The 15,492-nt window shown below is 40.7% G+C and overlaps 1 protein-coding gene across 1 annotated transcript; it reads left to right on the forward strand.

Moving 5' to 3' along the window:
- The first annotated feature begins 8,383 nt into the window (after positions 1–8,383).
- LOC117054560 (hepatocyte nuclear factor 3-gamma-like) lies at positions 8,384–9,485 on the forward strand. Its single transcript, XM_033163517.1, has 2 exons — positions 8,384–8,387; positions 8,539–9,485. Exons 1-2 carry the CDS (start codon positions 8,384–8,386, stop codon positions 9,483–9,485), a joined length of 951 nt encoding a protein of 316 aa, XP_033019408.1.
- Positions 9,486–15,492: the final 6,007 nt, after the last annotated feature.

The following is a 15,492-nucleotide window of genomic DNA, read 5'->3' on the forward strand; positions in this document are numbered from 1 at the left end:
TGATATTTGAGACCTGTGATTTGAAACAAGGATTAATATTACAGTTGACATTGCAGAAGGGAATCTGCTCTATTAATAGAAGCAATGGCTTTTTAACTATGCTTGCCTGTTCTCCAAAGGCCTTCAGTCTGATAGCATTACTGTGAAAACATCCATTTTGAAACAAATGTCTACCAGCCAACAACCTTTAAACCTGAAACCACTGTCATCATGAAAGCTAGCATAAAAACATACTTATTCATAATATACTGTACTAAGTTGACATTCCAAGTGATAGAAAACAACCATAGATTCCTCATCTGGGATGTTTATTTTGTCATCTTGAGGATTCTTATATTGTATGAGATTTCTATGTTATGCACAAAATAAGCAATTTGACTTGCCTTGCATATGTGTATTTTTTAAAGGGCAGGGAACCCTTAAAATCTGCCCTCCATGAACCATGTTAATCAACACCTTGCAGACAGATCCTAGGGTTGTAATCAGTTAATTTGGTTTAAAGGACAACCACAGTATTGATGCCACTCCTTGTCTCTGTCATTCCTATAGCTGCCTTAAGTTTCATTTAATATCCTTTCTATATAGTTTTTGCCCTGTGGTTTAATGCATAGTGTCCTAAAATGCACAATACTTTCAGCTTAAATGCTTTTCAAAAGGTAAGATTCTAACAAATGCATTTTTCAGCAGGAACTCAATGGAACTCAGTTCCAGCACCTCTCAGGTAGGTTCCATTGCCGTTCTAAGAGAACAACGGAGGTGTTCATGGTGAGTTCTGGCACTTATTTTTCCAGAAAAACAGCACTGATTCTAACCCTTACACTTGAAGCAAAGGATGAAACTGCCTTGTGTCAAAACACATGAAGCATTGTGGGGAAGATGGAAGGAGGGAGAGAGGGCCAGGGGGGAATGTTGTAGGATTTTAATAAAAGGTTATGATCATTGCCAGCTAGCAACTGCAACACAAATGTGTCCTATGTGACGCAAGTGTGGCAAATCTGCCCTGCTATGGTGCCTGTCAGATATAATCCCATTATAACTGAATACTACAATGTATCAGGTAGCTCTCGGCATTTCATGAGTCATCTTTTGACCAGCCCCTACAACAGTCTTTCTCTGCCCATTTATATATATATGGAATGACTTTGTGTCAGCATTAGAAAGCACCTGCCCATTGTGCAAAAGAGTTAAAGCCTACCCTGAATAGATTACAGATGGGAAATAAATTTGGTTCGGTTAGGATTTTATTGTGAACCTACCTAAATTGCACTTAACTGAAACAATATATGAGCCAAAACTCATCTGTCCTTTGAAATTTCTCCAATCAGATGTTTGCAGAGATGTGTGTCTTAGGGGACAGTTTGCATAAAATACATATATTAAAGAAAATTGCATATGCATTGTATTGGGGGAAATTGCCTGCAAAAATGTGTGTATTAGAAGAAATGCTGATTTTTTTTATGTTGTGAACCACCCTGAAATATAACAATGACAACAATGTTGTTGTTCAGTCGTTCAGTCGTGTCCGACTCTTCGTGACCCCATGGACCAGAGCACGCCAGGCACACCTATCCTCCACTGCCTCCCGCAGTTTGGCCAAACTCATGTTAGTAGCTTCGAGAATACTGTCCAACCATCTCATCCTCTGTCGTCCCCTTCTCCTTGTGCCCTCCATCTTTCCCAACATCAGGGTCTTTTCCAGGGAGTCTTCTCTTCTCATGAGGTGGCCAAAGTACTGGAGCCTCAACTTCAGGATCTGTCCTTCTAGTGAGCACTCAGGGCCAATTTCCTTGAGAATGGATAGGTTTGATCTTCTTGCAGTCCATGGGACTCTCAAGAGTCTCCTCCAGCACCATAATTCAAAAGCATCAATTCTTCGGCGATCAGCCTTCTTGATGGTCCAGCTCTCACTTCCGTACATTACTACTGGGAAAACCATAGCTTTAACTATACGGACCTTTGTTGGCAAGGTGATGTCTTTGCTTTTTAAGATGCTGTCTAGGTTTGTCATTGCTTTTCTCCCAAGAAGCAAGCGTCTTCTAATTTCGTGACTGCTGTCACCATCTGCAGTGATCATGGAACCCAAGAAAGTGAAATCTCTCACTGCCTCCATTTCTTCCCCTTCTATTTGCCAGGAGGTGATGGGACCAGTGGCCATGATCTTAGTTTTTTTGATGTTGAGCTTCAGACCATATTTTGCGCTTTCCTCTTTCACCCTCATTAAAAGGTTCTTCAATTCCTCCTCACTTTCTGCCATCAAGGTTGTATCATCAGCATATCTGAGGTTGTTGATATTTTTTCCGGCAATCTTAATTCCGGTTTGGGATTCATCCAGCCCAGCCTTTCGCATGATGAATTCTGCATATAAGTTAAATAAGCAGGGAGACAATATACAGCCTTGTCGTACTCCTTTCCCAATTTTGAACCAATCAGTTATTCCATATCCAGTTCTAACTGTAGCTTCTTGTCCCAAATAGAGATTTCTCAGGAGACAGATGAGGTGATCCGGCACTCCCATTTCTTTAAGAACTTTCCATAGTTTGCTGTGGTCGACACAGTCAAATGCTTTTGCGTAGTCAATGAAGCAGAAGTAGATGTTTTTCTGGAACTCTCTAGCTTTCTCCATAATCCAGCGCATGTTTGCAATTTGGTCTCTGGTTCCTCTGCCCCTTCGAAATCCAGCTTGCACTTCTGGGAGTTCTCGGTCCACGTACTGCTTAAGCCTGCCTTGTAGAATTTTAAGCATAACCTTGCTAGCGTGTGAAATGAGTGCAATTGTGCGGTAGTTAGAGCATTCTTTGGCACTGCCCTTCTTTGGGATTGGGATGTAAACTGATCTTCTCCAATCCTCTGGCCACTGCTGAGTTTTCCAAACTTGTTGGCATATTGAGTGTAGCACCTTAACAGCATCATCTTTTAGGATTTTAAATAGTTCAGCTGGAATATCATCACTTCCACTGGCCTTGTTGTTAGCAAGGCTTTCTAAGGCCCATTTGACTTCACTCTCCAGGATGTCTGGCTCAAGGTCAGCAACCACACTACCTGGGGTGGATGAGACCTCTATATCTTTCTGGTATAGTTCCTCTGTGTATTCTTGCCACCTCTTCTTGATGTCTTCTGCTTCTGTTAGGTCCTTTCCACTTTTGTCCTTAATTGTGGTAATCTTTGTACGAAATGTTCCTTACATGTCTCCAATTTTCTTGAACAGATCTCTGGTTTTTCCCATTCTGTTATTTTCCTCTATTTCTAGAGGAAATAGAGGAAAATAACAGAATGGGAAAAACCAGAGATTGACAACAATAACAATAACAATAATTTTCACGAGGACTTTAAAAAAACAGTCCATTAACTGATGCAGAAATGTAGCAGTTCAGGGAATGTGAATACATTGATGTCAGTTACATCTGAATAACAAGGATCTGCATATGGTGCAATTCCATGTTTATTGAACAATCAGGCTCCATATTGGTATTCAGAATCAATTCTGAATTAAACTGAAGTCCCACCTAGTCTGGCATCCTGTTACCCACCGTGCCCAACTAGGCATTTCTGGGGAGCGCAAAAAAGAAGGCATGAAAACAACAAGCCTTGGCTGATATGGCTCTGCAGCAAATGGCATACAGAGGCATGCAGGTTTCATATAGCCACCATTACCCATACCCCATGTGACTTTGTCTAATCCTTTTTAAAGTCATCTAACCCACAGGCTATCACTATGTCTTTTTGCCACAAAATCCCAGAAATTACAAATTATTTTGTCTGTTCAGAATCTCCAACAAATCAGCTTCATTGGATTTCCCCAGATTCTTCTATTATGGGACAGGGAGTAAGAATACCTTTTCTCTATCTCCTTTCTTCATGCCATGCCTAATTTTATTAAAACGCTTAGCATTTATCCACCCCCAGTCACATTTTTTAAAAGTAAAAAAGCCCCAAATGCTTTAGCTTTCTTTTCCAAATAGACACTACTTCAAACCTCTTAGAATTGTGATTGCACCTTTTTGCACCCCTTCCAGCTCAACGTATCCTTGTTCAGATGGGATGAGCAGAACTGTATACCTTATTGCACTTGTGATCCACATTGCAGACTTGTATTAAGGGAATGATCATACTGATGCTTTTATTTTTAATCCATTTCCAAATTCCCTCACATGGAATTTCCTTTTCCTTTCTTTTTCTTTGCAGTCCCCACACACTGCATAAAATAGTCTTACCCTTCTCTGAATTTCTTCAGCATCTCAGCAAGAAAAATTCAAGCAAGAAAAATTCGAAACAGGGATGTTTTCTGTTGGAAGAATTCTCTGACTTGATCTCACATGTGGCTCCACCAAGATCCATGAATTTTCTGTCCAGTTTACTGTCACAATATATTGGTAGTCACAACATATTGGCATTTAACGTCTCTGTTTTGTATAGTATATTTTCAGGCTTCATTTCATGTACTTAGATACATTACATTGGCAAGCGGAACGTAAAATGGTTTTGTAAGGGACTTGGCCCTTTGTAAGCTGGAATATTTTTGTCTGCGTGGCTCTATTATTTTGTAACATTTAGTTGTTGTTGTTTTAATTGTTTTAAGTTGTTGTGGTTAGGATTGTTTTACATTCTTTAAATAAATAGTTGGGAAGTCCCTGGACCATAAGGGAAGGTAGAATTGGTCTTAATTAACTAGTTGATTGATGCAACCTTTTGGATAAGCTTTTCCAGCTACATTAAAAGGTCTCTGTCCTAGGTATTCATTTTGTAATCTTCAGCTGTTTTTTATATGTATATAAAAGGTGGTTCATTATGCATGAGACATGTGTAAAAGTTGAATGTGTGTGTAGTCTTTCTGTACACCAAAACAGGTAATGAAAACTGCTAAAATATTAATCCAGTCTGATCTATCCCATGGGTGTGTTTAGATCAGATGTGCTGTGTATCAAACTGTATCTCACTGAGCCAAGGCAACCTCATTTGCAGCAAACAAATTCCTTGGCCTTTCCACAAGAGAATAGAAGCAGCCTGGTAAGAATAAAAACCAAGAAGCTATCAAAAATCATCCTGGTATGGGGAAAGGGAGGATTTCCAGATGTTGTTGAACTACATTGCCCATCATCTTGACCATTGGCCATGATGGCTTCGACTGATGGGAGTTAGTATCCAACAAGTTCAGGAAGGCCCCCCTCCAGATATTCAAGCCACCCCTGCATCAACAGTTCACATGTGCGTTATTAGCTAACCACCTCTTTTATTTAGTATCTCCAGCTCCAAAAGCCAGCTGTGGGTTTTCTGAAGATTTCACAATTGGTGCACAGCACATGGAAGATAGAAGGATTTCGTACCAGCAACTAGGACCAGCGCCGGCCCACCCATGAGGCAAGGTGAGGTGGCCGCCTTAGGTGGCAGTTCTGGCTTCCAAGGAATGCATTGCTCATTGTTGCTGCCACTGCACTCCACTGTTGTGCCTCATGTAGATCTTTACCCCCCCTGAGCCTGGTAGAGATCTTTTTAGTCCCCTCTTGTTCCCTGGTGGATGGGCGAGCGCCATTTTGTGGTTTCCCTCAGGTGCCAAAATGTGGCTAGGACCACATGTTCCAGAACCACACTGCACAATCACTTGATATGTTGGTAGTGGTCAGCTTATCACCTGCTAAGCTTGCATTTCACGGACTGGTGTGTTTGCATGATAAATAAAAATAGCACTATACATAACTGTTTATCAGTGGCAGCTTTTTCATACATTTCTGTTATCTTGAGGTTGAGGTATTGAGGTGCTATTGAAGCTGTGTTTTTAATAAAGGTTTCCTTCAACAAACAACTTATGAAGTTTTTAACAGTATTATTGTACATTCAGATCCATTCTCTCTATAGAATATTAATCTCAATGCCCTTTTCCCATTTTTGCATGTAATTAGATTCTGGTATCTGAATCTGATGAAAAATATCATTTCCCAGCTAAACCTTTTGAGTTAACTGATGCAATTAATGTTTCAGATGCTGTCTTTTCCCAAACTGAGGTAATTTTTCATTCCTCTTAATGATACTCTTTATCTGGAAATATTGAAGAAGTCTATTTGCACCCATTTTATTAAGAACTTTATCATTACCACCCATTTTATTAAGTTCTTGAAGAGATAGCAGGTGCCTACCACATGCTAGTTTGGTTATTTAAATACATGCTATAATCATACCAAAAAAAGACACCTCCTAAGACATTGAGTAAAGTGAAGCTTTCTTTGTAGATATCGATGCTCTTCCTCAGGAACCTGGTCAGGCACTAACAAAAGTTTAGGCTCTCAGTAATGAAGGGCTTCAGAGATGAAAGCTTCTGTTTTGATTTTGTGCAATAGACTGGAAATAATTACAGTCAAGACTTCCGGCGGCTGGCGCCATGATGGATGGTCGTGGGCTGCTTCGGCTGCGAAGCACCCAGTTCATCCCGGGGGTCAGGAGCCCTGCAGCCGCATAGCGGGGCTTCGGTTGGGGCGCGGGAAGAGCGTCCCGTGCCCTGGGCTCCCCGGCAGTGCCCGTTGTGCTCCGAACCCTTCCCCCGCGCCCCCTGTAAAGGGGGAGTGGGGGTGAAGGGACCACGGAGCCGGGCTTGAGGGGAAATGCCCTAACCGGGATGTTTACATGCGGCGGCAAAGTCCGTGATGAGCGTCTCTGTTCTACCTGTCATTAAGGAGTTGCTAAGAAACCAGAAGCTGTGAGTAATTAACTGACTCTTTGTATTCCGGGAAAGCTCTGGGATTAAGAAGAACAGGCAGCCCGCCTCTCTCCCTTCGGGCGGTGAAAGAAATTAACTCTTTAAGTGACTGCTGCTACAATAATCAATTGAAAGTATTTGGAATTTGAAAGTTGAGTCTGTTGAGATCTCCTTTTGGGGGTTAACTGTGGAAAAAATATCTCCATTTGAAGTTTTGGTCTTTATACCCCGGCATCGGAAGAAATGGCGGTGATTTGGACTTGCGTAGGAAAAAATTGAGACAAAGGAAGGAAAGACAGGAAACGTAACTTGATACCCACCTCCCCCCCCCCCGAAGATGTTGGACTTTGCGCTTACGTTGGCACTGAAGGACTGGGAGGATGAGGAAAAGCTTACTGTCTTTCAACTGGAACTGCTTGATCGAAAACTAAGAGCCTTGAGTGCGATTATAAATGGAAAGAATTTGTTTTCCACAGAGGAGGCTTTTCGAAAGTTTTATTCAATGGAAACAGACTTTTGCAAAGAGCTGGAAGATGTGTTGGAAGGATGGTTTGAGATGGCTGAGCAAATCCGAATGGAACAGGGGTCGATTTCAGGGGGTGGCAGCAGCCCTGGAACGGAAAGATTTTTAATATCCAGACTCCGAGGTGGCAGCCCGGGGTCGAGGGACATAGAATTAAGATTTCTACAAGAAGAAGAAGTATGACACAAAGGCACGGAGAAACTCAGAATGGAGAGGATGAACATCTTGGAGCTCGATGCAGGGTTTGTTGTGGTTGCAACCTGGATCTGTGGACATTTAGAAGAATATAATAGGAGATTCGGTTCTGGTGAAAGACAGGAGAAGATAATGGACAGAAGGGGAGTGGGTTGAACTAATTAATGTATAATATAGATGGTCTGCCATGGCATCCGAAATCGGAGTGTGAAGTCTGTTAATTATAAGTTTATTTTATATAAGTAAGGAGATATTGAATTTAAGTTAAAAGCAGCATGATAAATGATAGAAGAAATAAGTTTAGCTGTAAGAATATTTGGTTAAGTTTTAGGTTACAATGCAAAGATTAAGATAAAGGTGTTTTTGCGTTTTTAAGTAAAGTTAAATTTTTATAGAGAAAAGTTGTTAAGCAAATAGTGTATTGTTTTAAAACCGAAGGTGTATAGGCGGGGGAAGTCAAACGTCAAGATTTGGAACTAGAAATTTTTTTTTTCAGTAAGGTATACAGATAAGAAGAAGAATCCTGACATTATATGTATTTGTATTTGTTTTGATATTTGTAGGTGTGGGGGTTGGGTTTGTGTTATTTTGTGAAAATGTCAATAAATTCTGTTTAAAAAAAAAAAAGGAAATAATTACAGTCAAGTCCGCAACAAATTTCACTTCAATTTGTATTTTCTATCAGGCAAGCATGTGTTCTGTCAAATGCAAACATGTTTGACTAGGTGTCACGCACAGGAGCCAAGCAGTGATATCAGTTTGTTCTGCATATCAGCGAAGGGTCTAATCCTTTCACAATGCTATCAAACCATGATCTTTTATTTCCAGCCCTTGGCTTTCAGTGGAGAACACTGGAGGGTGTTTTCCCAGATTATGCAGAAGGGAATGGCAGTCTGTTTATCTTCATGCCTTTCTTGCTATAATTGTTTCGTTTTCCCTCCCCTATTCAGTTAGCATTTGCACCTTGATTTCTTGTAAATATGGGTAGCTAACCCAGTATAAAAGAGAGAGCAGAATATGAGCTGGAGCTGAACACCCATTTTGGTTGCATTTACCTCATTTACTTTGGCTGCAAGCAGCTATATCAAATGAATATTTACCAAAAATATTCCCATAAAATACTGTAAAACCTAAGCAGTAACCTGGGAATTCAGGACTACTGCAATTATTGGCAACTTTGAGAGCAGCACAGACATTCCAAACACCTGTGAAACCTACCAAGAAAAGGTAGGCACATCCAATGGAATTTCTCCCAGACCAGCCATTGGTGTGCTATATGCCAAAAGAAGTCTATCTAAACGCATAACTGAAGATGCTATGGAGAAGCCACCACTATCTTACATCACTTTGATCGCTAATGAGATTCTTTCCTCACCTACAAGGAAGCTCACCTTAGCTGCTATTTACAAATATATTGAAGAAAATATTCCTTTTTACAGGAAGAGAGGCCAAAGCTGGAAAAACAGTGTCAGGCATAATCTTTCGCTAAATGATTGCTTTATCAAAGTGGGAAGGTGTGAAGACGGCAAAGGAAATTACTGGAACATCCACCCGGCAACTGTAAATGATTTTGTGTGTGGTGACTTTCGGCAACACAGCAGATTGCATCAACAAGAACGCCAAAGGGAATATGACCCACATCACAGCACATCTTACCTTGCACCGTGGGGAAACTGCTCTTGTTTGATACTCACTTTGCCTTCTCAAATGAATCCCTACTTTTGGGATCCCTTCTGGGAAATGCTCTGGGCTGATGCTCAGCATTGTGAAAATGCTTTCCAAGGGTTGGAGGTTAACTTTGGTTTTTCCTGTGAAAAGTTTTCATCTGTGATACAATTCGATGAAGCAAAATGGAACTCCATGGATTTGTTTTATGGGTTACGTTCTTCTTCAACTGTACAGCAGAACATTTTCCTGAATGTTCAACAGACATTCCCTGCTTCCTTATGTATCTCCCCTTTCAATCAACAGAGTAGAGATGCATTCAGCTATATCTTTCAGAACCTGAGAGGATGCTACTTGCACTTGGACTGGGCCAATTCAGCTGGACAGTTCATCCCTGAGGATCAATTCATACTGTAATAAATACAATGTGATAAACATATCTGCTGTAAAAGACAGTAGCGTAATACAGGGACTTTGTTGGAAGTGAGTCTCATTTATTTTAATGGAAATTGGTTTCGCATTAAGAGTGCTTAGGGTCAGACTTGACTGAGATTGCACTGCAAATCAGTGAACCGATGTCTTTTATTGTCACAGCTGTTGCTTGGGGCAGTCTCTCGCTTTTGGTTTTTACACTGTCAATATTATATTCCACAGTTGCAAATGATGCTTCAGAGAATACAGTCAACATCGCTGCATGGAAATCACAAACCATTTCATCTAAGTGATTGTTCAGGAATTGTTTAGCAAACCTCACAGCATTATCTTGAACAATGATTGCAAATAGCTACTCTTTAGAAGGCTTTAAGCTGTTAGTGCTGTACACTCTTCTTTATTCAATAATAAAGCAAGAGTTGCTGACTTTTACAAAACTGCACAGTTACTGCTGATATAATCTGAAACGATGATATGACTGTCAACACATTGTATAGTCCTATTTCAGTGTGAAGTTCATTGCATTGTTTACATTTATTAACAATGAACTTATCATTGTAATGGGGATAGTCTGATCTCATATCTTCTGCTTCAACAGGAATAAACCAGAAGCATTGGCTATTATACCATACAGTTAATGTATTCTTTAGGCATACTCATGTGGAACTATGGACTGGGCAGCCAATGACATAAATGTTTATTCATAATGTGGGGTCTTTATGCCATCTGAAAAAGTGTCATCCTTTTCTAGAAGTCATTATTGCTAGTATTATTGGAATACTGCATCCAGTTCTGGGTGCCACAATTTAGGAAGGATGTTGACAACCTGGGATGTGTGCAGAGAGAATTCAGCTAATAAATTTAGATTTAACTTGATGAAAGATTAGAAATGTTAGTGGGCAATTAGTGATGGAAGATAACATGCTTATACAGATAACTACTGGTACCTGAGATGAAACCATTTAGAGACAATTACCATAATTGAAAATACAAATTACATTATGCTAGTAAGGCACAGTGTCTGAGAGACCTCTTTTCAGATATCACATTGCCATCTATTTTATATTTCCTCCTGGAAACTTAAAACAGCATTCGAAATGTGTACACAAACTTTCATTTTGATGTCTCAGTGTTGAATGCAAATGTTGTGTTGCATTGTCTTTTGCATTTCCCCTCACATTAAAATGGGGTGGGAGTTTCGTGGATACCTGAAACTTCAGGTATGGAATTCTGTCTTGAACACATGTGCAAAGTTTAGTTCCAATATCTTGGTGTTTACTTGAGTTATCACAGAACAAGCAAACAGTATGCCAAATGGACACATTGAACCAAAGACCTTATTCTTCATGGTCAATAAAAAGTTTTTGTTTTAAGAAGGCACAAATATGTTTTAATTCAAGTATGTGTCCTGAATAAACAAGGCAGGAGGCTATCCTTTTATCTGTGCAGCTACTTTTGGAGTGTACATATTAAATGCCAAGTGACTGACATAAATAGCTTAGGCTGAAGTCATGCGGACTCCTATAAATAAGCCCCACTGGCTCAGTTTTTCTTATACCGGCAGACAGTCCCCAACACACTGCTTGAAGTAAAGGTTGATTTGTATATTCAGGGGGAAAGCACATTATTCCCAGCTTCTTGTGGCTGTGGGAGAATCATTTGACTGAATGTTCAGCTGTGTCAATTCAAAAAATCCACCTGTGACAAAATGGGCCTCTTAGGATGAATGGTTTCTGCGTTCACAGAGGAGATTGTTTGAATATGCAATCGGTCACTGCATTTCTAAGTCATACCATTCCAAGAGGGCTTTATAAAATGATCTTCCTGAATGTGTTGATCAGATCTTAGCCCCATTGGTTTTATATTTCATATTTCAGGACTGAAAACAAGCAAAAGCAAAAGTAAAATAACTTGGTTGAAATGTTATTTTATCCTGCATTTAGCAAATAATCAATTCTGTGACAGTCCTGGCCTAATCTTAAATTGAAGGTTTATCCCCCCCCCAAAAAAAATGCTATTTGTTTTATTTAGTGTGTGCTGATTATTGTGCATTTTCTATCTATATGAACTAGCTGTTCTTGCCTTAGGCTGTGTGTACACTGGTACCACCAGACACCACAAACCAGCCCCTGCTCCAAAAGAACAGTGTTGCACCTCTGGCAGTCACCACAATGTCTTCCCTACCCATTTATTTACTTTTCACAGGCTGCTACTGCTGTAGAGCAAAGATGCTTCAAGCAGTTGTGCCTACCAGGTTCATTTCCCAAAGTGCTGTGGAAATGAAGATGGCAAGCATAACCAACAGCAGCAGGGGCAGCCCCTGGTTTTGGGGACTGATCTGCCCCCTCCCAACAAATTATTCTGCTCCAATCCTAAGACTCTACCATTATGGTGGCAACAGCAAAAAGAAAAACAATCAGTTGATGGATGGAGAGCAAAAAATAGCAGAACTCAACCAAGCTGGAATTCGTCTGCTTCTGTGCATCCTGTGATTGGGGGGGGGGGGGTTTGGACCTGTCCATTTTAGTTGTACCTGTTTCTAATTTTCCCCATCAAATTCAGTTTTCTGCATTTCTGCATCCATTTGTGATTTCTTTTAAATAATAATTTAAAAATCCTCATGCAAATTCATCAGCATTTTAGTGCAAATTTCTCCTAGTGAACACAAAATTTGTATGCAGCTTTAAGTAATGCACACATTTTTGCAAGCAATTTCTCCTAACTTAATGCTTTTTGTGTGTTCTTTTCACCAATATATGCATTTTTATGTGCACTTTAATATACACACTTTTTTGCTAACTAACTGCATTGCAAGGTTCAGATAAGTGTGAATTGTGAGCAACGGATGCGTGTTAGCTCTCATATTGTTTCGGGGAGTTCAAATTCAATAGATTTGCCTTTAAGTGCAAAAAGGAATTGCATTTCTCCCCCATCCCTGCCTGTGGGGATGTGTGTACATGTCAGTGTGTATGTGAGAGAGTGTGGGATAGCCACATCCACTGTTGGCCCCCCAGAGGCTTGGTCCAGGGTCAATGTGTCCCTTGGGTCATAATGGGTTAACTGCCCTGATCTAGAGCTTCTTCACTGCACAAGAGCAGCACCCCCTGCTGTGAAAAGAAATCAGGGGATGAAGGCTGTTGCAGTGACTGCTGCTGTCACCACCAACACCTGGTAAGGTGAGAAGAGAGAAGGCCAACCAGGCAAAGGGAAGGGAACAACCATGTCCCCCTTTCTGTCTTTTTCTTTTCATAGAAACATAGAATTGTAGAGTTGGAAGAGACCCCAAGGGTCATCTTGTCCAACCCCTTGCAATGCAGGAATCTCAGCTAAAGCATCCATGACAGATGACCATCCAACCTCTGCTTAAAAACCTCCAGGGAAGGAAAGGAGGCTGTTCCACAGTCAAACAGCTCTTACTGTCAGAAAGTTCTTCCTGATGTTTACTGGGAATCTCCTTTCTTGTAACTTGAAGTCATTGGATTGAGTCCTACCCTCCAGAGCAGGAGAAAAAAGGCTTGTTCCTTCTTCCATGTGACAGCCCTTGAGATATTTGAAGATGGCTATCATATCTCCTCTCAATCTCCTATTTTCCAGGTTAAATATACCCAGCTCCTTCAACCTTTCCTTATAAGGCTTGGTTTCCAGAAAGAATAAAAAGGGATCTGTTCATTTTGTTCCTGCCACCTTCACGCGTGAATGTATTCCAAGACAATGGCGCCAAGATAATGTCCTGCACAAGCATTTTCCTCCTTCAGTTCAATTGAGGCCACAGCCCTGAATGTCCATTCCTTTGTCTAACATGTTCCGCCATTTGCAAAGAAGCACATGGAGAAGTTATGGTTCATCACCAGTTATCGAGGTGAAATGTATTCAGTTACCTTGTGCAAACAGGTTATTGGCTTTGTGTTCATTGACAGACCTTGAAGGACAAGGTGCACTCAAAAACCTATCACTGTGCAGTTAATAATTCTGTCTCTTCTGCAATATCTACACATCAGAAGTGCAGCAGTTTCAAAGTAGAAGTCAGTGCTCCTGGCATTAATGGCTGAGGTGTTTTATTCCTTCACCTCTTGATCACGGAAGTGTGATATAATTATCCTATATGTGCCTAGTAGTTTAGCATCTTTTGATGCTGAGATGGAGAGTCCATGAATCCCTATAACTTTAAATACAAAGAAATTATAAGAGTTAACAATAACACCGAATCTTTAGAGAGAGCCCAAATATAATATAGGGAATGATACACAAGCAAAGATAAATCAGGATGCAGGCACCTCTCCATGTTTTGCAGGCTGCAGGAAGCACTGTAGAAGACCATCAGAAACCCAAGCACTGATTCGGAGAGCAATTCTGAAATGTAACACAATAAATTAAATGGCATGCATCACAAATCACAATCAATCAAGACCAAAGTGTTGTTATGCTTGAAAAGCCTTTCTAGGAGACCTGTTCAGCTGTGGTTCTGCAGCTGAAGATCTTTCTTTCTTTTTAATAGAGATGCAACTGCTGCACATTCCCTCCAAAGTGTAGTAAAGAAATGGCAGATGTTCTACCGGCTGATAATTACTCCATAAATTAGAATCAAATAATAGCTTTTTAACAATTAGAATAATCATAGTAATTTTAAGGGTGGCTGGAACAAGAATGCTGGCGCCAAGTTTGTGAAATTATACAAAACTGAAATTAATATGTGAATAATCTCCGCCATTAATCAAGAAATAAATCCATCTTACTACTGGATTTGCGTTGAGCAGCTAATAACTGCCATCACACTTCCCTAAGCCTACAAGCCAAATATAGATAGAAGGGTGATGGATTTTACTTGTCTGAAAGTGACAATTCTCTCCAAAATATTATTAGAACATGCAGCCAGCAGGCTTTTGCTGTTAGTGGACAGAGCAATCCTTTGGAGGTGGGAGAGTTGGAAGTGAAGGAACTGCCAAGTCCTGCTGGACCCACACCAACAGGACGGAAAGTTGATGCCAATGGGAGAGAAAATAAACATTCCAGCTTTAGGGCTACTACCCCATTGATAGACGTGTCTCAGGGGAAATCTTCTTCTTTGGCGATCACTTGTAGCCAAGTAAGATTGTCTTCCATAAACACGGTCTTAACAGTGGGTCCGTACGTGAGTGTAGAGGCCAATTCTGGATCAATCAATAACAATTTATTCGACCGTCAGTCAGAACACAATCATCCATACAAATTTTAAAAACCTGAGACAACTCAGAGGGGTTTACACTAAAACATACAGTAAAAGTAAATTATACATAAAAACCCATATCGATACCATCGATTTTGACCTTACGCTGTTTAAGGGCCAAAAAAAGAAATTTGGCCACCTCAAAAGTTGTGGTGCCAGTAAAATTATTCAGCAAAAACGAAACCTGACATTCTCCATCTACCAGGCTAAGGTGGCCTAAGAGTGGAGCTATCAGTTTCTGTCTAAGAGCAACATAAAATGGGCAGGTCAGGAGAATGTGTTCGGTTGATTCAACCTTTCCCGAGGCACAGGGACAGACCCTCAGAGCATATGGGACTCCCTTATATCTTCCCAACAGGACCTCTGTTTCCAGGACGTTTAATCTTGCTGCTGTGAGGAGTCTGCGATATTCTACATATTGGATTTCCACCAGGTAAGGGGCTGGTGAATTCCGGAAGATCTGCTCCCCCAAAAACATCCCTGGTTTCACACAAGCAATGTCCTCTTGTCTTGCAATGTCCCTCAGTCTTTGAGAGATCACAGCTTTGGCATGAGAGAATGTCATGGACTCCAGAAAGAGCTGTGACAGTCCGCAAGTCTGCACTTCGTTTAAAATCTCTTTTTCCCACATAGATTGGAAATCATCCCTTAGTATCAGGGGTGCCATGCCTACCGGGTTAAAACAAAGTTTAAGCCATAACCAAAGCTTGGTCTTTAGGGCCACATATCGAAAGGCTTGCCAACCCACTTCTAATCTCATGACTGCACCCGCTACAGACGGGGGAATCC

The sequence above is a fragment of the Lacerta agilis genome, chromosome 10 (genome assembly GCF_009819535.1).
Source record: "Lacerta agilis isolate rLacAgi1 chromosome 10, rLacAgi1.pri, whole genome shotgun sequence".
In the NCBI taxonomy this organism is placed as follows: domain Eukaryota; kingdom Metazoa; phylum Chordata; class Lepidosauria; order Squamata; family Lacertidae; genus Lacerta; species Lacerta agilis.